At 33.0% G+C, this 22,787-nt stretch overlaps 2 protein-coding genes across 3 annotated transcripts; both read right to left on the minus strand.

The window, feature by feature from the left end:
- Nucleotides 1-1,596: 1,596 nt before the first annotated feature.
- On the minus strand, nt 1,597-13,883 carry LOC137820423 (ion channel CASTOR-like). 2 transcript variants are annotated; one of them, XM_068624510.1, is made up of 13 exons: nt 13,562-13,877; nt 13,395-13,478; nt 12,663-13,274; nt 12,272-12,454; nt 11,137-11,196; nt 10,861-11,064; nt 10,307-10,448; nt 10,200-10,237; nt 6,476-6,574; nt 5,865-6,059; nt 5,579-5,671; nt 2,217-2,480; nt 1,597-1,998 (listed from the first exon to the last, which is right to left on the minus strand). In XM_068624510.1, the coding sequence occupies exons 1-13, from the start codon at nt 13,871-13,873 to the stop codon at nt 1,780-1,782; spliced, it is 2,505 nt and encodes an 834-aa protein (XP_068480611.1). In that variant the 5' UTR covers nt 13,874-13,877; the 3' UTR covers nt 1,597-1,779. The 2 variants fall into 2 exon arrangements, with proteins under 2 accessions (XP_068480611.1, XP_068480610.1); XM_068624509.1 differs by having other exon boundaries at nt 10,200-10,448; nt 13,562-13,883.
- A 2,393-nt stretch (nt 13,884-16,276) lies between these two features.
- LOC137820424 (ankyrin repeat-containing protein At5g02620-like) lies at nt 16,277-22,400 on the minus strand. The gene is made up of 4 exons (XM_068624511.1): nt 21,695-22,400; nt 20,951-21,420; nt 19,884-20,293; nt 16,277-17,397 (listed from the first exon to the last, which is right to left on the minus strand). Exons 2-4 carry the CDS (start codon nt 21,378-21,380, stop codon nt 16,555-16,557), a joined length of 1,683 nt encoding a protein of 560 aa, XP_068480612.1. The 5' UTR covers nt 21,381-21,420; nt 21,695-22,400; the 3' UTR covers nt 16,277-16,554.
- Nucleotides 22,401-22,787: the final 387 nt, after the last annotated feature.

Consider the following 22,787-nt stretch of genomic DNA (forward strand, 5'->3'; position numbering starts at 1 on the left):
CTTGATTTGAAATTTGAAAAATGGTTAATATTTTGTAAAATCACCATTTTAATCTTAGAGTTTAGATCAATTTAATTATTAATAAAAAATTTAAAAGAAAAATATTTCTATTCCATTTCTTTTATAAAATTCATGTTAATCATAAAATTTGACATTTCAACTTGTTATTATATAAAATAATTTATTAAATAGAAAAATAAAATAAACGAGTACTTTTTTTTAATATTACTTCATGTATAACTTAATTATCATAATATTTTTATTAATATTAGTTGAACCATTGAATCTGTATTTTACTAGTTTAATAATGGCTCTGATTTTAAGAACGTTGGTTTTCACAATAAGGTAAAATATTTTTATATGGTCCTTTCATCCAATTAAAAGTATAATTATTATAAAAATTGACAAAAAAAACTATTATACATGAATTTATATTTGAATAAGGATATCAAATAATTTTTGCTGTGTTAGTGCATAGTCATTTTTAGGTATATTATCTAAGTAATATATAAGTAACTATATTTAGTAAGTATTTATATCTTCACTGTTATAAATGAATTAATTTTTTTTATCAAAATATATTATAACATTGTGTTTACATAGTGGGTTGGGTTTAGTTTTGCTTAAATCATGTTTTCATATTGAAAAAGTCTAAAATGTCGATGTTTTAAACTTTTGGATTATTAAATTTAGAAACATAGTATTCTTTAAAATACATTTTTAATTTGGAAACATAGTATTCTTTAAATTGTGTAATTCAAATGTATTTCTGGATTAAAAATATATTATAGATTTTTAATTATATAATTTAGAATATATTTATAGATTACACAATTTGACTATATATTTAAATATATTTTTAGATTTGTAGATTCTATAATTAAAATACATTTTTAAAATTTGAATTACATATAATTTAAAATTAATTTCAGATTATGTGATCGAAATATTTATGACATGAACCATTTAAACTTTTCACGCTAAGAAAAAAAGAGAGTATAGAAATAATAAGAGAAAATGTCTATAATCATAATTGCTGGGTGACTTTTTTGTAATATTTTCTTTTTAAATCCAGTTCTAACCAAGCCGTCACAAATTAATTGGATGGAGTTATTTTCCAACATTTAAATTTTATAAATGATAAAGAATATTACTATATTAGGGATTTAAGATGTTAAGATAGATTGATTCTATATATTGTCTTATATATACTAACTCAGTTTTCTAATGTGAAATAACTTTAACATAGAAAAAAAGTACAACTTTTTAAATTTAATTTATAAACATCAACCATCAAAGAATCAACATCTGTCTATTTATAAACATATATTTCAAACCCAATTGTCTATTTAATAAATTGTCCAATTTTAAAGTGTTTTTGTTTGTCTCTAATATAATAAATGCAAAAATTTGGACATGGTGATTTGAAATTAAGTATGAGAGAATTCAAGAGATTCAGTTACCATAAATGGGATGCTTCATTACATAGCCCAGCTTGCATTGCTTTAATGGCAATCCATCCATTCAGTTATTATAAAAAGAGAAATGAAAGTCAGTTTAGACCCTAAATATCAAAATCCCAATTTTAGTCTCTAATTTTCCAGAAAGTAATTCATTTTAATTTTTTTCACTTCCTTTAATTAACTCTAGTTTTACACCAAGTGAACTTACAAAGTAAGAAATCAAAAAGAGGTGATTTGATTAACCAATGCTTACAATTTTTTAAGTATAAGATTGGAGTTGATAACTCCAAAACCACCTGCATCAATATCCTTTGCCTCATTCCTTTTCAGTAATCACCACAAAAACATCCTTCAATGACCACTTCCTTCTGTCAGTTTTGGCTGGGGGGTTAATCACTGCCCTCTCTGCATTATCTAAACGGTACCCAATCACAATCTCTCTTCTCTGCCTAGCTCGTAACATTATTTCATAGAAACTCAATTCTTCACCTTCACAAAGGTATAGATCTGCAGGCCTTATATGCATCTCATTTCCCTAACAGAATTCCAGAAAAGAAAACTCATTAAATTATGAAGCATGTCCCACAGATATTCAGGTTAACTCCAAGGGATGTGAATTTATCAATTTGCTATAACATAGGAACTACATAACGTAACCAAAAAGCAAACTTGGCAGGACTTTCAATACTTTTGAGATAATGTATGCAAAACATGTAATATAATCTGTCCCTTAACTTTATCAAAAGAATGTACCTCCTCCGCAAAGAGCTCCTCCAATACATCATTTATCTGCCGATCTTCTGCAACCATGGCCAAAGCCATGCTCACAAGTTCATTTGATAAAACATAATCACTGATCCTTGACATAGAGAGAAGATTTTTTGTCCTAGGGTCCAAAATTTCACTAATTATAACAGTTTTATCAGAAGCCTGCTTCATTTCCCCAATCCATGAGCCTTTAGAGAAGCTTCCTCCATGAGTTTGACTGGCCATAGCTACATAAGGAAGACGCCTAGCCTGAAATAAAACATCAAAAGCTTCAGAAACAATATAACAAGAAAATACAAGATTATTGAAACTCCCAGAAAAGAAGTCAAATACGTAAGCTTCAAGGGAAACTAGGATCAGTTAATAAGGCTTACGACAAAGAAAAAATAATTTAAAGTTCATCCAGTAATTGATCGTAATATTCATGAGTGGAAGTCATGAAGATCATCCAATTGTGTTGGCAAAGGATACCACATAGATGATGCAACCACACATAGCATATTGCGGTTTTAAAAAAATATAAAGTAAGAATATAATATCTCAATCTTGATACCAACGTACCAACAAATGTTTAAAGAAAAAGACTTATGCAGAAGAATCCTAACATTTTCTAAAGCCATAAAAATAAAAACTCATTCTCCGTGCTCCATATAACAATCTAATATTCCATGTACAACATTCTAACCATGTAATTTCAACTCTATCATAGACAAATGGCAGATCAAAGACATTGAACCAATGGGGGCAACAATATATTTGCACACTTTCACTACAATCCATGGGTTTAACACTTAGTTGGGGGTCAATATATAAATAATTTAAGGGTGCAAAAATATAAATTTAGGGGTGCAAAAAGCAAAGATTTAATATATTTAATTTTAAGTTCACAAATATGAGAGGGTACAACTATGAACCTCAATTAGCTTTGTGTTCGCCACTGATCATAGATTCTTGTAAACCACAACAACCTTTCTTATCATACATTGCTTTATCTTTTTTCTTTCATCCTGACATATTAGAGCTCTTAACTCAAGAAACATCCCCTTCACTAAATTGCTATTGTCATACACTGCTTCAGGATCAATCAATTTTACAACCCTTTTGAGCAAGGGATGTCGTTTACCACTCTCTCATGATCGAAACGAACTAAGATCCTTCCTTGTCCAAAGGAATATAAAGTTTTATTATCTTTCATCATCTCTTAGGCAATAAAGAGTACACCACTTAGTGAATATAGCAGAATAGAAAATTATCAAGATGAATTACAGACACTATACTATGTCAGATTTCATCATAAAACCAATTGACATTAAGTGAAGTTATGCAACAGATATATAAGCCCTCCACTGTCTACCATACGAGGCGAGCCTATCAAAATAGATGATATACCAAAATGAACTATAGGCTCTGATTTCAAATCAAATTTCATCTTAAAACAATTGACATTAAGCAATGCCCAATATATAAGTTGCATATCAAGAATTGAGGCAGGTGATGTGGAACTTCCCCACATTAGTGACCTTTTTTCTTTAAAAACCATCTCCCTTTATCCTGATTTAAGCTCATTTATCTAATTATAACCAATTTTATTTTATTTCTTAAACAACTTATTATTTACTAAAATTACAAAAAATGCAAGATGTTTTTAGTGTCATAGCTTGAAACCCTTTTTCCTAATTTGTGCTTTTTGTTCAAACTCATGTATGCATCAGTGAGGGAATGAACTCGATGATTTTCCCTTGATATTCAAAGTATCAAATTGGAATTCTAGTAGGAACGATCCCACTTTGTTTTGGTCATGTCCACTCCATCACCCCACCAACAAACCCTTTCTTTGAAGATCATAGGGTTCGGTGTGCCTTGTTAAGTGCGACATACCCAAGTATTTAAGACAACACCTTCTTCATGTGCCTTCTATTCGAGGAGCTTTATTATGTGCATGTCGTACACATGCTAAATTTTGGTTGTCACAATTGACTGCCACCACAGTGCTCATCAATGGTACCTAGGTCAAGGCTACCATCATTAAATTCATGTCCCCATCATTACATGTCAGACACAAAGAAATGGTCCCTACATAATTCATGTCCTTCACCATCAAACACTTCTACTATGAATCCCAATGACGATAATTTAGACTGGCCCATTGCTCTAACAAGGTATTCGATCTATTCAGATTCCTCATGTGATGTAGGGCTTCGGGTTGAAAAGAAGTGAAGTAGGCCATTTAGTGTTCTCTCAAGTTTGAAAGAGAATAAATTCTTTCTTATATTTCTCATTACATACATTGGATATATATACATAGATGAGTTGGGTATTTTCGGAAACAAACAACGCATATCCTAATAAGCAGAATCCCTTAGATTGTGGGACTGTTATGCTAGAAATAAAAACAAGAGATACAGCAAAATATAAAGAATTAAAACCAATAAATACAAAATTAAAACTAATAAGAATCAAATCTGGAAAAATCCTAAAATATCTCAACATGTTCCATTACCATACTTCTCTTTGAAAAAAGTGTTTATTTTGATGAAATAGTTATTATAAGGAATGATACCACTTAGCCGAAAACACATTTAGCCACTTTTTAACCAAAGATCTTGTCAGTCTAAAATAATTTCTTGGTATTATGATGGCCCAATCGAAGGAAGGCATTGTGATCTAGAGAGAAAAGGTGCTATAGATATTTTGGAGGAAATATGCATGACTAATTGTAGTCCTATAGATCCAAATAAAAAATTTAATGGTTAATTAAGGTGAACTATTAAAAAAATCACGAGAAATAGGATTTTAGAGGGTAAACTCATGTGTCTCATAATCACAAGACCTGATCTTTCTTTTGTAGTTTGGGTTGTTAGTCAATTCATATGCAAGACCCTCGAATTCACCATTGGAATGATATTATACACATTCTTATATATATATATATATATAATTATATGTGCGTGTGTATATATACATATATGTATATATAAAGGCTCTTGAACTAGGATTATTATATGAGGACAAGGGTGATTACTAAGTTTTTCAAATATTCTAACATGTATGTATTCCTACACATGTCTGTATATATAATATACATGAATGTATGTATACGTGTATGTACAGTTCAGTAAAGGAATGCACTCTATGATTTTTCCCTTAGTAATCAAAATATAAAGTATGCAATTTTCTATCAACGTCAAATGCTTAGATGCTTTTTTTAATGTCAACAATTGGGCATTACATGATCTACACATAGAGAATGATAATGCTTGTTTAGTAGCAGAAGAAATCGGCTAGCATATACATAGACTGTTATCAAGATATATCAAAGCTTAAATTTCGTTAGACTACAAACTCACTTGTATGTCACGAATTAAAAGTAGAGTGGCAAGAGATCTAGAGTCAGCTTGAATTGCTGAATCCTCTACTGATTCATCAGCCAAAATCAATATCTGCAAAGGCCAGAATATCCACCACAATTTCAAATGATTCCCCATTGTGAAAAATTGTGTAGGCAGTACGCAATAATTATGGAATTACTTTTTCTTATTTAAAAAAGAAACAATACATGGGTATTTAAAGAAAAATGAAATCCAAATAAAAGGAAATAAATCTCCTGAAATAAAGTCTATAAATTTCACTTACTGAATCAAATGATTCCAGAGGAAGGCTTTCCAAGTGGCGGCGTATAACAGCATTCCCATCACGATTAACCAGAGATATGTTTTCTAATCGATTTATGTCAAGGCCACCATCAGTTAGCTTCTTTTCTCTTTCTTTTTCTGGAACATCATTGAACATCCAGAGTTCTGATCCATGTGCTAAAGATGCATCCAAAACCTAAACAAATAGAGAGAACTTGGACAGGCCCAAAAAAGTATTCATGCCCACCACAAATAAACAGTTGCAAGGACAGAGGAATGCCGTGACTCCCCCAAAAAATTTCTTAATATATCACATCAAGCGTAACTTTTATCTGACTCTTAAAATTAAATATTTTATATATTGCCTTAGAAGAAACAAAATCAGAATTGAATATGTTGTGTTTATGGTTTATAGGCAAAGTGTATGGAGTTTAGAGGAAACAAAATTTCCTCTAATTATGTGTATTTATTATAACAAACTATTTAAGCCTTGTTCCATGGTGTCATTCAAACACACGGGTTCAGCATCTTATGCCTCTAATTCTCTATTTCATACACTACGGTAACTGAAGTAAAAACGGGACCATAGCCACAAATTTTTTATATTATTACCATGATCATATCCTCCATATCACGCCTCCAACCACAAAAAAGGATTCTCTCAGGAGATTTTGGATAAACAAAGTCCTTGGGCAAGCTTCCCCTCCAAACCTGAAATCAACAAGGAAAGGGCGCAAGAAACCATATCATTCAATCTCTCTTCAAAAAATGGTCTTGACTTCCTTGGCTTTACTATTCTCAATGTGTAACAAAGATCACTGTTAGCCCTTGATAAATAAGTTTAAAGCCCACAACAAAAAATGTTATCCAATGAACAAAATTTACTAGAAATTTGTTGAGCTGTAAGTGTAGATTGTAAATTAAATGTAAACTATTTCAGTGTATCAAGTTTGAAATCCTTGGAACTTATGGATTCTATGTAGGAGACTGTCTACGAAGTTATTTCCGACTATTACGAGATTGCTTCTGATTATTAGGGGTGATTTGCTTCGTTCTACCTAGCCCTGTACCATTATATAAAAAAATGTGTAATCTCATTTTGAAATTATCATTGAGAATCATTCTATTCTCTATTTGAATTGTAATTTTTCTCATTGCATCAGAGCTCTAGTTTTTTCCTTGAACTCTGTTAAGAAAAAAACTAGTTCTAGGAATTAATCAAGAACCTGAAGAACATAGAGGGAACCTTAGGAGGAAAAGGTTATGAAAAGCCATGATTGAAGATTCTCAGAATAACAGATATGTGTTTACAAGAAAATAAATTACATGAAAAACAATTAGCTAACTTGGTACTTATAGCTAACTTCACTAACTCTTTTCTAACAGTCTAACATAACCTCCTTCTGTATACACGTTTTTATTTCATAACAAGTTCTGATCTCTTCTTCCCCGTTTCAGTGTCCATCATTGTTGCAACTTCTCTAGAAAGCCTTCATTGATGTTTTCTCTCTCCCTGGACAGCCTTCATTGCTGCTACAACTCTCTTTTATTTAGTGGTTCAACCTACATATCTGTCACTCTTTATTCTGTGACTGTTCAGAACCTACATCATATCAGGATCTGAATCTTAGACCCTCATATCAAACAATTGAAATTCAATTTAGGATTTCAGCTCTGTGCAGAAGATTGGCGAGATTCAAAAGTATTCAGGCCTTTTATAGGAACAATGGAGAAAAGTATCTTACCTGGTCCCAAACTGTGCGCACACACCTCAAGGGCAGAGGAGAATTCTATACAATTTAGGTGGGTGGGACATTCTTGGCTATTCCTAACAATTGATTTCTCTTATGGCTGGGATCCACTTCTAAGTTCTAACTAATGTATTCATGCTAGACCTGCACTTAACTTGTGTACTTGCTACTATGTTATTGCTGCCAACAACCATGCAATTCATATAAAGGTTGACATTTTCCTCTCATCATGTCATTGCAGTTTTATTTCTAGCAGAAATGCCAAGATGCAAGCTTCTTTCATGGTTCTTGGCTTGAATAAACCGAGTGGAACTGCATATCCCTCTTGCAAACCAGCCATACAATTAGTATCCTTAACATGGAAGTAAAAACAAATATTTTAATGTTTTTGAAGAATTCTGAGGGGGGCATTCTTGGCCATTCCTAACAATTGATTTCTCTTATGGCTGGGATCCACTTCTAAGTTCTAACTAATGTATTCAGGCTAGACCTGCACGTAACTTGTGTACTTGCTACTATGTTATTACTGCCAACAACCATGCAATTCATATGAAGGTTGACATTTTCCTCTCATCATGTCATTGCAGTTTTATTTCTAGCAGAAATGCCAAGCTGCAAGCTTCTCTCATGGTTCTTGGCTTGAATAAACCGAGTGGAACTTCATATCCCTCTTGCAAACCAGCCATACAAACATCTACAGGGAATATTTCAGATGACCAAAGTTTACAGGGAATAGCATCAAATTCATCATTAATTTTTCCAAGGTGTGACATTGTCACAGACTAATCAAATCGTAAAAGTGATATTGATAGTGTGTAATTGTCAACCTTCGCTGCAGTCACATCCAAGATTATTGGAGGCATTGTCCTTTTCACATACTAATTGCTGAAGCAGATTTTTTATTATGTATCAACCTTCATAAGCCTCTGCTCATTTTGAATGAAATGTTCTTCTATTTTACACATCATCGCCTGGGATCTTGTTTTAATGTCCAGGGGTGAAAAAATTATGGTCTAGTGGCTGTCCATAGCCAGCTCTTGATACCATCGGTAAAGAATTTAAATGGGAAAAAAAGCAAAAAGAGAAAGAATGAGCGGGAGAGAGAAGAATAACATAATAGGACGGTGGAGAAATAAAAAACAAATAGACTGTGCACAACCTTTTTTTTCTCCTAGACTTCTTCTTAAGAGGAAATTCCAGTGATAGATGATGATCAATGTAAGCTCCCTCCTTGAACTACCAAAAAGGCCAGCAAGTATTGTCAAACCATTGGGCCCATCCGCTTCAATAAACTCTGCTCCAAAATAGCAAATAAATCAGCTAGTGACACATACCATGAGGTACTCAACCCTCCCATTGAATCTTCCCCCACAGTTTAATTCAATTTTCCAAGATTCTCTAAACAGAACTCAAGTAAAAGAGCTGTTTCTGAAACAAGTTTAAGAATCCAACCCAAGTCCTGAAATCTGAGACAGTGGACAGAAACAAACAAATAAATGAAGTCCCTTCCATCCCTATAGATGATCTAGATCTTCTCAGTTAGAAAAGGTAATAGAAACTGAAAACTGTTTATCCTTTCTCTAATTATGTTTCACCTTATTGCTTATCAGCTAACCATAAAAGGCTATTCCTGAGTCTAAATTTAGTTGTACCTAAAACTATTTCTAAGGCCTTGTCAAAAAGGGAAACCTCTTCAATGTTAAGAATGCATATCTCCACTGCAGCCAAGATTGAAAATCTTAGTTTTCCACAAGGTTTTTGAAGAGACAAATAAATAACAGTGTGCAAACTTTGGAAACCTGTTTATGACAGGTTTAAAAAGGTCATGAAAGAATTTAGGAACAAAAAAAATGCTAACAAAAGGTTACACCCAAGGTTATGGAATTGATTATTAAGAAACATTCTTCTCAGCTAACAAACTGAACACTAAGAATTCTGTTAAACTTAGCTATATTTAAGTTGGAAACCTCTTCAAAGTTAAGGATGCATATCTCCATGGCAGCCTAGATGAAAAAATCGAGTATTCCACAAGGTTTTAAAGAGACATAAACAAATAACAAAGTGTGCAGGCTCTGGAACAAACAAAGCCAAGGAGATCACACTCTCTTTATCAAACATTAAGTGATTTCCATGATCTAATAATCATCCTAGGAATGAAAGACATGTATTCTTTGGCTCAAGGGGGGTGTTGAGCTGTAAATGTAGATATTGTAAATTAATTGTCAATATCATAGTGTATCATTAGGTTAGAATCAAAGGAGTCTATCTGGGAAGTTATTTCTAATTATTAGAATATTTTTCTAATTATTACAGGTGATTTATTTTCTTCTATGTAGCTTGTACCATGCTATAAATACCTGTCTAATATCATTTTGAAATTATCAATGAAAATCATTCTATTCTCTCTTCAGATTCTGTGATTTTTCGTAAGATTCATTACAACTTATTACATGCCACAAATTAGCTCGAATAAACTCCACTTTTTATTATCATTTGACCATGTATTTGTCATGACCAAACCATGGAAAAAACATTAATAGAGAAAAAGAGAACTGAGAAACAGGAATTTATGTGAGACAAAGCACCGTAGGCAAGGATGCTGGGGCATATGTATCATCATCCTCTGCAATAACCAGAATCTCATCACCTTCTTGTAGAACATAGGAGTCATCTGGATTCAAAATAATTTTACCATCGTACGATGCAACTTTGATTCCACAAGGAATTGCAGCAGGAAAGCTGATTAATACATCCTCAAATTGCATGCCTTCCAACTGTGGCCATCTTTTGATGTAGAATTCACAATTTTCAAATCCTAGTATGTCTTCCCAAATCTGCCAAAGAGAGCTCATCAATATTTTAGAAAAAAGTTTTATTAGAGAGAAGACACGGGGATCAATATCTCATCTTCAACTGTATTGCAATTGCAAAAAGAAAACAAAGCAGAACAAGGACAACCCAATAAAACTCCCCAGTCACTCTACAAATCTGAAAGAAAAAAAGGTAGCATGGACAAAACACCAAAAGGAGGCAACAAGGAAAATCCTATCTTACAAAAAATGGAAGGATAGGGAAGAAGATCACCCAAAAAAATACAAGTAATACACCATACAAACAAACAACAAGCATGTAGTTATTCTTGTTAAGAATTATATAACTTGAAACCAATAATCGAGGATTTCTGCACTGGATTAACATTATGAATTATGCAACTTAGAACACCATGAAATGGTAGTAGATGATGACCTGTGCAAGTCCAGGCTGCCTAGCACACTGAATCATCAAGCGACCAATGACATCATGAGCTACAACAGTTTCAACAAGATCACCACCCACAAGTTTAACAAGGACTTCATTGTCTAGATCACTCAATTCAACCACTATGTGCCCTCGTAATCCTTCTTTTACTCCAGTCAGACTTAAGACTGTTCTCAATGCTCGGGCATCACTCTGTACCAACAAAAAGTAAGTTAATGGTTACCCACCCTCATTAAACTTGGAGCACATATTAATCAATCAGACCTGATCAGCATTCCCATCTTCAGCAAGGACTATTATAGCACGTGCTTTTGAAACAGAAACCTGAATATGACATGGTTTTAGCAAGCAAATATACAAATTAAAATAGGGCAGCATCTTCCACCAGAAATGAACATTTATGCAATAATATACCGTAACAAGTGAAGAAAAATAGCACAAGATTAAAACAAAAAGGCTAGTGGCAGTAAATGGCATTTTTGCATAACAAGTTATCAACAGGTTACACAGCATAGTAATTAAACCATCAGTCATATGCTTCTGATAGATATGGTCAAAATGTAGAGATTAATGGAAAGAAAAGGAGGAATTTTATTAAATATGCTTCTCCTACTCTGGTCTCTTCCTCCCAGAAGTAATTGACAAACGTAGAATTTAATTTTATTTGCTTCCTCTATTTATATCCTACCTCTGCTACTGTAGTTAAAGTGATTAATTAACTATAACAACTTCTCTAAAAAAAATTCTAACAAGGCCTAACAGAGGCCGACCCATTTGGCCCTTTGGATTATTCTTATTTCTTCTGATCTGATAAATATTTTCTAATAAGGGCACACTGCTTGCTAAGAACTAACATCTTCCAAATTGCAATGTGCCTGAGTTCTTACAAGTTACAGCAGCAGAAACAGATTTGGCTAAACCCTGACAGCAAGTTTAATTTTATAGAGTTTTGGCAACTATAACTGAACCAATTATAAATAGGGTTAGGGAAGCTTCTCCTACACGCTTCACTCCCTGTCCTTGGCTATAAATAGAGCCCTTCACCTCTTATAAATTCAGACTTGATTTGATGTAAAGAAACTCTGACATTTTGAGTTCAAACTCTCTTAAGTTCTCACTCTCACTCTTGCTAGGGTTCTTAGAAGAAGGAACTCTTCTTCAGACAAGCTTCAATGTGAAGCTAGCTTAGTTGCACCGTGCCTTCACCCCACTTCCTCCTATAACTACTTCCGCTGCCTCTCATTACTCATTCCTTCGGTACAAAACATCTCACGCTTGGAGCAATCTCCGTCACTATTGCTCTTGAGAATCCTTTAAAATATATGTTAACATTAGAATTCATTATTATACCAGAGGTAAAGAAAATCACAATTCCAAAAGGTTAAAGTAGATCCTACACCTTTTTCAGATCAGCCACAATCAGAGGGCTGCCACTTCTGCATATGACAGATGTTCCCTTGAAATCGAACTCCATTTTTGCAATATCAAGCTCCATTTCTTCCTTGTCTCGCTCAGCCATCACTGCAACAGTTCCTCCACCCAGACTCTCATTGGCTATGGCAAGCTGATTTAGTAATGAACCCTACACATCCAATCACATTATTTAAGGTCAAGACACGTGAGTATTTCAAAAAAAGTCAACCAAAGAGGTAAATCACTTGGCCAAACAGTAATAAATTGATACATGTTTGAATTGATAATGAATTATTCATTCGTTCGTTGAAAATTTCATAAGGACGGTTACAAGACAAGACAAGACAAACCAACAGATGGTAACACCAGAGTCTTACCAATTTATCACTCCAACCAAGAATTAAAGTATGATTTTGCTCAACCACCTCGCTTTTTCCCTTCCTCAGCGAGTCAAATTTCTCAGATATTGCGTCGGACACAAGTCCAAGCATCATTGCAAATATAAGCATCCCACCAAAGCTAATGGAAATCGCAACTAACCTAGGACCAATACCTTGAGAGCTGGCATGATTGCCAGAATCAGCAACGTAGGTCCAAGATAACCAGAGGCAATGTGCTAAATCCTCGGTAGTTACCCCAAAAAGGGCCAATCCTCCAAGTAAAATTAGCAACACCGTTGCCACTAACAACACGAGGGGTTTAGCATACGGGTAAACCGATAAAAAGACATCAACCCGATATGCTAGTTGCTTGTTTAGAGAAACTCTTTCGGATAAATTGTCAGAAAATATTGATTTCGACACATAGTCTATGTACTTGAAAATGATGAGAGGGATAAAAAGAAGTATGAAGGAGAAAAAAAGGGCTAGATTTCTTTTGAAATTTTCGCTTAACCCAGAATTAGCGTCTTGAGATGAAGAACTTGTCACGTTGAAGGTGTCCAATTGGTGGCAGGCGTGTAATATGATATTAAGGCCGAGAATATCACCCTACAAAGAAAAGTTTAGTTTGGTTAAGTTGTGAAGGATGAAGGATGATATTGAAGAGCAGAATAGAAGTAATCTGATTTGAGATGAAAGAGTGAGCGTATAATATAGAAGTAGCCTTGCCTGCAACTTAGTGAGTTGACTTTCTAGATGCGCATTACGGAGGAGAAGCAGAAGCAGCAGCAAAAAGAAAACAATAGTCAACGTCTGCACCCACACGGACATAAAAGAAGAAACAGTGAGAGGAGAGAGAGAGAGAGACAGAGCGACAAGAGCAATCTAGTACCTACCAGGAGAGCAAACTGGAAACGAGATTGCGAAGGGAATATAAGGTTATTGTTGGGAGATGAGTTAACGTTGTTTTGAGTGTCGGAAAGCTGAGGTTTGTCGTTAGTGAGAGTGTGAGTCCGGGGGAATTTAACTCTACGGCGATGACGGATGCGAGTGAGGGTAGGAGGAGTGTAAGGCTTTGAGTTTGAATAGAATCGATGGCCATACTGCGAAGAAGAAGAGGACCGCAAGAACGATGGCGACGGGAAGAACCAGTCCCTGCCGGAACCCGATGTCTCCGAATCCATATTACCCTTTCTATTACTTAACATAAACTAATTTATTCTAGCACTAGCCTTGTTTAGAAGGAAAAACATACGGATAATTCTTTATTTTTATTTAATTAGCGAAAAATAAAGCAAAACAAATTAAGTTTTCAAAATTTTTTTCAATTTTCTTATGACATTATAATTCTTTTATCATAATTTCCACAAGTTAATTTTTATTAACTTATCATCAAATTTTATATCTAGGCCATTTTAATTTGACATAAAATGACAATAGTCAATGCTAATTGAAAATAATATTGATAATATTCATGTACAAATTTTTTTATAAATATATGAGGACACTTAATATTTGTTTTCTTTTTCGAATTTTATATAGCAAGTTATCCATACACTTGAGTTCATAAATACTTTGAACTGTCACATTCTGTGGTATCAAAAGCTAAAGATAAAATTAGAAAAGATATTAAAAAATAGATCATACTTAGTATGTCTAAAACCTTAAACTATCAATCATTTATAATAAAAACAATGAAATTTTGAGAATGTAATTTTCGATAACTCTTGAATTAAGAAATTATAAAAAGGTATTAAAAAATAATTTATATTTAAATATTTTCTTTGGAAAGAGAAATGAATATAACTTTTTTAACAAAAATAAAATAAAATAGAATGTTTACATAAAAAAAGTCATTATCTTAATAATAATGATAATAAAATTATAAATTTTTATACAAAAATAATATATACAACATATTAAAAAATATATATTAACATTAATTTCAAAATAAAATATTTCCTTTTCATATGAAATATATATATATATATATATATTAACAAATGCGATTAATTATTAAAGTTAAAAAGGGAACATAATATATTAATTAAGAAATATTGCTGAATATATTAAGTTAAATAGAAATTATAAATATATAATAAATCAATTTTTATTAATTGTTTTAATTTTCTTAACAATTGTTTATTATTTGTTTTGAAGAATTATCGTGAGATGTTACATTCTTATTAACTGGAACCAGATGTGACATGATGAAACCTAACCACAAAGTGTACACTGTGTCGTAAAATAATTAATAGACTACTCTTCTATTCGATTTACAAATTTATGTCATTATTCAACATAAAATAAGAAATAAAAGTATTAAAAATAAATATTTTTAGATTATAAATTAAATTAAATTTTATTTTAATTTAATTTGTTTTAGGCTGACTTTTATTGTCCACTTAGAATATTTTACTCCTGTACTTATTTTAATTATTATCTTATAATCAGTCAAATTACAATATCTTTTAATATACAGTATATTATTCTTTCTTATTGATCTTCGGAGACTAGAGCTATATTTTGATAAGTAGAAATATAATAAAATATAGTAAATTAAAATGAAATGGAAAAATATAGGTTAAAAAAAACATCCATTTGCTTTGGTATGCTACGATGAAATGTTAATTGTATTTTACATGATCGAGACGATCGAAGTTATACATACATCGATACTATTTTGAGAAACTTCACAATATTTCTTGGAAACTTAAAATGATAAATTAAGAAATAATAATTAAAATCAATTAAATATTTAAAACAGTTTGTATTGTTAGACTAAACAAAATTAACTTAATAGTGATAATTTAGGTTCATTTTGAAGACGTTGACGTCAATGATTAAATACGTTGACGTCAATGATTAAATGAATAACATTAAATACTTCAATTAGCAAATAGTGATTTAAGATTCGGAAAATTTTGTAGAAATATGACTAACGTAAATATAACTCAGTTCCTACTGCAGTTTGAAAAGTAGGATCTAGACGGTTGGCAGATCTCATCCTTTCTTTTGTGAAATCTAATATACAAAACTCAATGTTGTGTGCCTAAATTTTTGGTATTAACACTCATCCTAGTTCTTCCCAAGTATTCCAGTTATTTGGTAACCTCCTATAATGCAATATTGATGGAAGTGCAAAGGATCGTCTAACTTAGCTGCTTGTGAGGGATTTTTTCAGGATTATTCTATCGCTATTGCTGGCTGTTTTTCTTGGTCAATAGGTTAATGTATATGCTGAAATATCTGGAGTTATTAATATATTTGGATTTGCTATGGACAGAGAATGACATAATCCATATTGGGGGTTAAAGCCTTTTCTAACTCATTGAGTAACACTTTGAGTAGGATAAAAAGTATGAATTTTCTCGTATCAAATATCCATAAAGAAGGAATTCTTCTCCGACAAACTTGCTAATTGTGGAGCTAATAGGCGGGGAATTTTATTCCAGATTTCATTAGCTATGAATTTTATAGGAATAAGTTTCATCCATCATTTTATAGGTTTATTAACTAAGTAGGTTTTCGTCATCTTACATATCTTTTCTCTATTTCTTTCATGTCATTTTCGTATGCTAAAAATTATTTATATAACTTATATGCCAATCTAGTTGGAATGGTAAGCTATATAGTGATTTTTGCATACTTTTATTAAAGAAGTCTTCAGCACCACAACTATTTCACCAAGATCATGCTAAATTTGATAAAATCCTTTCTACTTACGAGTGGACGTGGCGAGAATTCCCCACCCATTTTCTTCCTTTCCCTCTGTTCTCACGGTATCTGTAGTCTAACAAAGATCATAGGTTATCTTCATACAATCTGACAGATAGTAGAAAGAAACTACTATCACCACTTCAAGAATATACTGGATATATCAATTATCCTACAGTGCGTACATCCTCTTGTATTCACTGTTTAAAATCTCTTGGTCTGATGCATGAGACATGGAAAACGACCGACTCTCGGTCCTCAGTTTTGTCTCCTCCATCCTATGCAAAATTACACAATAGCACATGGAGCCAATTGTAGAGAGCATTATCAAACTTCCAATCACTGTAGCATATATTGCAAGCCATCTGGAGTGTGATCCCACCACCACGTATGTAAGAGAAATGAAGGCAATGGAAATGAAAAGGCAAGCCATCCACATGAGCTTGTTAATGACAAAAACAAGCTGCTTTTTTGCCTTTTGCTCAATAACAACTACGGAAGTTTGAACCACTACAACTGCCAGAGAGATGAACAATGCCAGGCTGTCAAACACAAAAAATATTAGGAAAGCTGCATTGTTTGCTATATTTGCTTGTCCAAGAGAAAATCCATCTGTTTTATTTTCGACATATTGACCAGGGACTGTGAAGATGGCTGCAAAAGCAACTGTAGCAATAAGAACGGCAACAACAGTAGCAGAGTTTATTGCATTGTTCAGGCCACTGATGTGTAGCTTTTTCAGCTTCTTTGCAATTTTCTGAACCCTCATGCCAGTCTGACGTGTCTGTTGGAGTTGGGATTGTACATCGTGCTTTATGTCACTGACAGTCTGCTTGAGTTGTTTTGAAGCATTTGGAGGTTTCCCTTGGTCAGTGGAATTAGCAGCCCCAGCATCCCTCAATATGGAGACAAGTTCAGGACTTCCAAATTTTTCTGCAACATCAAGAGGAGTCTCTCCAGCCTTGTTTGTTGAATTGATGTTGATACCCTCCATTGATAACAAGCGGCGAACATTCTACAATTAATAATGACTAATTTAGAATAGACATTGAAAGCCAAGTTCTCTTCATTTCTAGAAATAAACTGTCTTTCTAATGAAGAAAAGGAAGAGTTAATACGATTGAAACTTAGTCATGGAATCATGCTGCCTATGCATAAGTGTAAATTTATCCTACATATTTTTCCTTTGAGTTTACATTCCTTCCTTAAGCTTCAATTGCATGTATGGACGCACACAATGTAAAACTGCCTCAGTCAAATTCAATGATGCTAGATCAGGAAGGCAAAACAAGAAACTACTATTCTTAACAAAATCATAAAGCTGTCTTGTGGCCTGGGTGATACAAGACAAAGGAGGGGGTCAATTATTCACTGGGTTGTTGTTTAGACTACTAAAAATGGAGATACTTAATGATACTATAGCAACGGCACTTCAATGTTTAAGTAACAGCGAACAGGCATATTGTTAAAATATGTGTACCATCAAAACAAGAAGAATAAGAATATGCCTAACAATAAATCATGAATGAATAAATAAAACGAGAAACATTCTAGTAATAGACACACCAATGAATCCAAGTATCCAACTTGTACCTGACTAAGGAGAATCATATTCAGATCCTGGGAGATACAGATGGTTAGTTGGTAAGCTAAACTATTTCACTGTAACTCATCCTAACATTGCCTTTGCAGTGAGTATATATAGTAGTTAGTTTTTGAACTCTCCTTGTCAAAACCATTCGAATGTAATTGTATGAATCCTAAGATATATTAAGAACTCCCCTCGCAAAGGCCTTATTGTATGAATACATAAATTGTTGGGCATTTTGAAGCTAATTGGGCTAACTCACCTAGTTATAAACGCTCCACTACAAGGTATTATGTTCTTGTTGGAGGTAATTTAATATCAAGCAAGTAATGCTGTGGCAAGATTAAGTGTAAAAGAAGATTATCTGGTGCATCTATCTTTGTTAATAACAACCACAACAAAAATGTACCTTGAAACTTGGACCACAAATCAAACAGATTGTAGTGCACTACTGTTTATTGTAGTGTCAAAGTATCAAACACTTCCAACACTAACACTCCTTCAACACCCATACAACACGTGCTGGACAATGCTCAGTCAATGTCCAATTAAAATAGTAAATAGTCAGCTCAAACATGCACCAAAAACAACATTGGCACTAGGCCGACAACAAAATAAGACATAATTGTTGTAAAAAAACTCAAAAATTTGCTTCAAAAATGCATTTTTTTTCAATTACTATGACCAAGGAGTGAAAGACTGATGGGAACTTAGGTATTATGGAGTGCCCAAGTCCCATATAGAGTAGTATGGGATGCTCGGTGGAGTATTTACATGTTTGGTTCTCCCCATTTAATAGCTAGCTTTTTAGGGTGGATTCCCCAAGTATTTGGGTATATATCAATTGGTATCAGACTTTGATTGTTAGGAAGGGCTACCTTGAAGGGTTATGTATGACCAATGAGGGAGTTGAGCAAAGTGTCACCGAGTGAAGTGTTGCAGAATGAAAGTCCCCGAGATATTTAGTCTTAGGGGCGGTGAGAGGAACTTGGGTATTATGATAAAAACCCTTACTCTATTTTAAAACAACATATATTACATTTGCTGATAAAAAAAACATATTAGGTATTACGATAAAAACCCTCACTCTATTTTAAAACAACATATATTACAATTGCTGATAAAATAATATATATTACAATTAAGATGTTCTTTAGCTCCTGGTTATATATTTTCTTGCTTGGGCAAGGATATTTTATCCCATCCTGGGGAATAAAAACTGAGTGAAACTGTAACATAACTGTAGCATCACTACACTAACAACATATGACAGGAAACAAAACTCTTATTAAAGAGAAACATCATGCTAATCAAAAGGACAGGTCAAAACACTACAACCAAATTGGCTTCTTGTATCTCTTCACAAAAATAAAGATCATGACACTCAAGCCCCAACACCATCCTTTAGAGTTTTTTTATGTATTTGATCTTTGAAAGTTTTCCATTAATTTAATGTATGGCCCCTCAAAAGGTAAAATTAGTCAATGAAACCCTCAAGCTGAAACCCGTAGCCCTGACCTTGAAATTGAGTTCCCCTAATGGATCCTAGTACATCATTTTGCAACCAAGAGAAAAATATAACTAACAAGTAGCCGGTCACTTTTGTTTAGAGGTTTTAAAACGCAGTCCACAACCTCGACTTTGACTGCAATGTCAAGGTTTTTCAAGTCTCAACAAGCAAATTGTGCTTGCATCTGCTACGTTTTGTTTAATGGACAATATGGTCATTAACATCTCTGCAGTAGCCAAAATGTGGCTTACTTGTCTATTTTCTGCTAATTTCTAATCCATAAAAGAAGTATCAACAAGCATGAATATTCATCATTGAACAGAATTAAAAACTGTCTATATGATTAGTTTATCATGGCTAATATTCTTTATACGGAATAAATACTAAAAGAATAAAGAATCACCTGTGTACGGCCCTTCTTTGTGGCAATATGCAATGCTGTATTTCCTTTATTATCTTCCAAGTGTAAAACTGCTGGATCAGGTTTTACCAATTCCAGCAAAATTTCTTCATTTTGCCCTTTCACAGCCATGTGTAGTGCAGTTTGGCCTTTCCTATCAGTCCTAAATCCAGTGCTTGGATCCTTGTTCAATAAAGCATTCACAACTTCCAAGTGCCCCATCCGAGCCGCAGAGTGAAGGACAGTTTTACCATTATTCCTGGCTATTTTAGCAAGGTTAGAATCTGATTCCAGAAGGAGATTAACCACATCAATATGACCTTGACTTGCAGCTGTATGTAAAGCAGTTGAGTTGGACAAATCAGTGGTCATGGCCAAGTTGGGAAAGGAGTGCAGTAGCTCTCTCAGCACCTCTGCAAAATTATTTTTCCCAGTCAGAGATATAACGAGAGAGAATGAAATAACAGACATGCTATTTGTGAAAAATATCTTTGGTTCTGCTTGCCGGGGATTCTCACCCATGGTAGTATATCTGAAACTTAAACAACACTATCTGAAAGGCAAAGTACTAAAACTATTGAAGTAAAAAATATAATTGTAAAATAATAAACTATAACTTTAACACTAGATGTACATGTCAATTTACTAAGAAGCTACAATAATACAACTCATGCTTTCCCTAACTTCATTTTCAATATGCATAAAGAGAGACAGTTGCACTGGCAGGGGTAAAGGAAGGATGGAAGAATACAATAATTCCTGGACAATGTTTCTTTAACTAGGAAACACAAATTTCCAACAACTTTCTTAAACAAACCAAAAGTAACACATCCAAAGAGCGGCTTACTTGCAAAATTATGGAAAAAGACTGAAAAGACCGTATGGATTTTTGGTTTTGGTTTAGATCTTAATTAACTAAGAAGCAAGAAGTAAGATATCACACCCACGGACAATCTTTTCAGGGTAATTATGCTCCACTCATTTACATGGTAAAATTGTTCACAAAATCCAAAACAAAGAAAAGAAAATTATGGGGAGCTTAGGCCCAAACATAATTGCGTGTATCTTACCAAGATGACCTTGCTTTGCAGCAATATGGAATGGATCATAGCCATTTCTGGCCGCAATAGAAGCAGTTTGCAGGTCCAAGTACTTCAGTATCTCACTAACAACCAAAGCATGCCCATTCTCTGAAGCGACATAAAGAGGGGTCTCCCCCTCTAGGTTCTGCTTTGCCAACAAATCTTTCGTCTCACAATTAGAATAGTTTTGAATTATCTCTTTCACTCTGCTCAAGTTCCCTGCCCGAGCTGCTAAATGAATTGGTAAGTCACCACGTTTCCCAGGTGAGTCCTTGCTCTTCTTCCTTTCACTTCCCATAAAGCTGAGTTGCTTCTCCATCGCTATGCGAAAACTCTTCTGTTTTTCCATAAATCCACGAAAACTCTTCTGTTTTTCCATAGTAGATGCTCGAAAACTGCTTTGTTTCTCCATAGTCATTTGAAATCTGTTTCCGTGATACCAATGAAATTTTCTATCTCTGTAGAGGCAACAGAAAAAATAATTACAAGACCATTAATATTCACCACTAATCAAACTTATACAGACGTATGATTGGATTTTGTATATATCAAACACGCTTATTTGAGTAAATTAAGTCATCAAGAATCCAAAGACACCAAGAAGCAAACCAAGAGGCAAAAACTAATTTATCTATATTTCATCGTTAACTTAGTAAACAGAGATGCCCCATAGACTGGAAGGGAAAACACAATCATAAAACAGCATGAATATTAGAAAGTAATTCATAATACCTAGATGCTAAACAAGATGAACTTGGTCGGATAAACAGATCGAAACACAGCAAATCTGGAGGCCCCAAGACCGATTTTCCCAAACTTAAGACTTAGAACTATTCCGAAGCTAAAGGCATAGGATCACTTAAGACTCATGCCTCTAAATTTTTTTCCAATTGAGAAACAATTAAAATTTTGGGAACAAAATCACAGCTGAAGTGATACTAATGCCGCCAACAACAAGCAGAGAGTAATTTTCTTTATCCTATGCTAAACACGAAAACGGATAATCATCAGTTTATCACCAGCCAACACGCATTAAATTGTAAAAGGTTTTTTGTGTGTGCATAATTTACATATTATTGTAAGGTTTAATTATATTAAACGTTGCCTTTTCATATTTAAAAAAATGTTTTCGCTACTTCTTATATTTTGTTTTTTGTTTTTATATAAAATATATTTCTTATATTTTGTTTTAACCCACAAGTTAATTACTATCACACAAACAATAATTGATAATATATGATAACGCAAAAGTATATTGTAAAAATAAAGCGAAAAAGATAGAAGATGAAACACCAAATATAATGTTGTTTTGTTAAAGTGTTAACAAAATATCAAGAAAAAATTTAAAATAAATATTACAACACGAAGTTTTTTAAGTGAACTTCTCTCTTTCTCAATAAATAATTATAACAATTTTTAATTAAGTAAAATCAAACTCAAGTAAGTAATATTATAAGGCTCTATTTACAGAAAACGTCAATTGAAATTAACAATATATATGTTATACTATAAATCACTAAATCTTGTCCGTGTTTTACACGACAATGTTTTTTTTTAAATAAACTCATCCAAATTTTATTAATGCTTTTAGACATTGAATAGTGATATTTTATTGATTTTTGAACAAGTTAAATGATTTAAATTCCGCATTAAATTTTCATATAAATTTAAAATACTTATTAATTTCTATTTTCCTTTCACTCGTTTTTTCTTCAACTATAAATATTTTTTGAAATTAAATAAAAAACAAACAAAATTTTGGATTTAGAAAGAAATAGTTCAAATGATATATATAAATATATATTATAAGTATATATAATATAGT

Source organism: Phaseolus vulgaris, chromosome 9 (assembly GCF_000499845.2).
Source record: "Phaseolus vulgaris cultivar G19833 chromosome 9, P. vulgaris v2.0, whole genome shotgun sequence".
In the NCBI taxonomy this organism is placed as follows: Eukaryota; Viridiplantae; Streptophyta; class Magnoliopsida; order Fabales; family Fabaceae; genus Phaseolus; species Phaseolus vulgaris.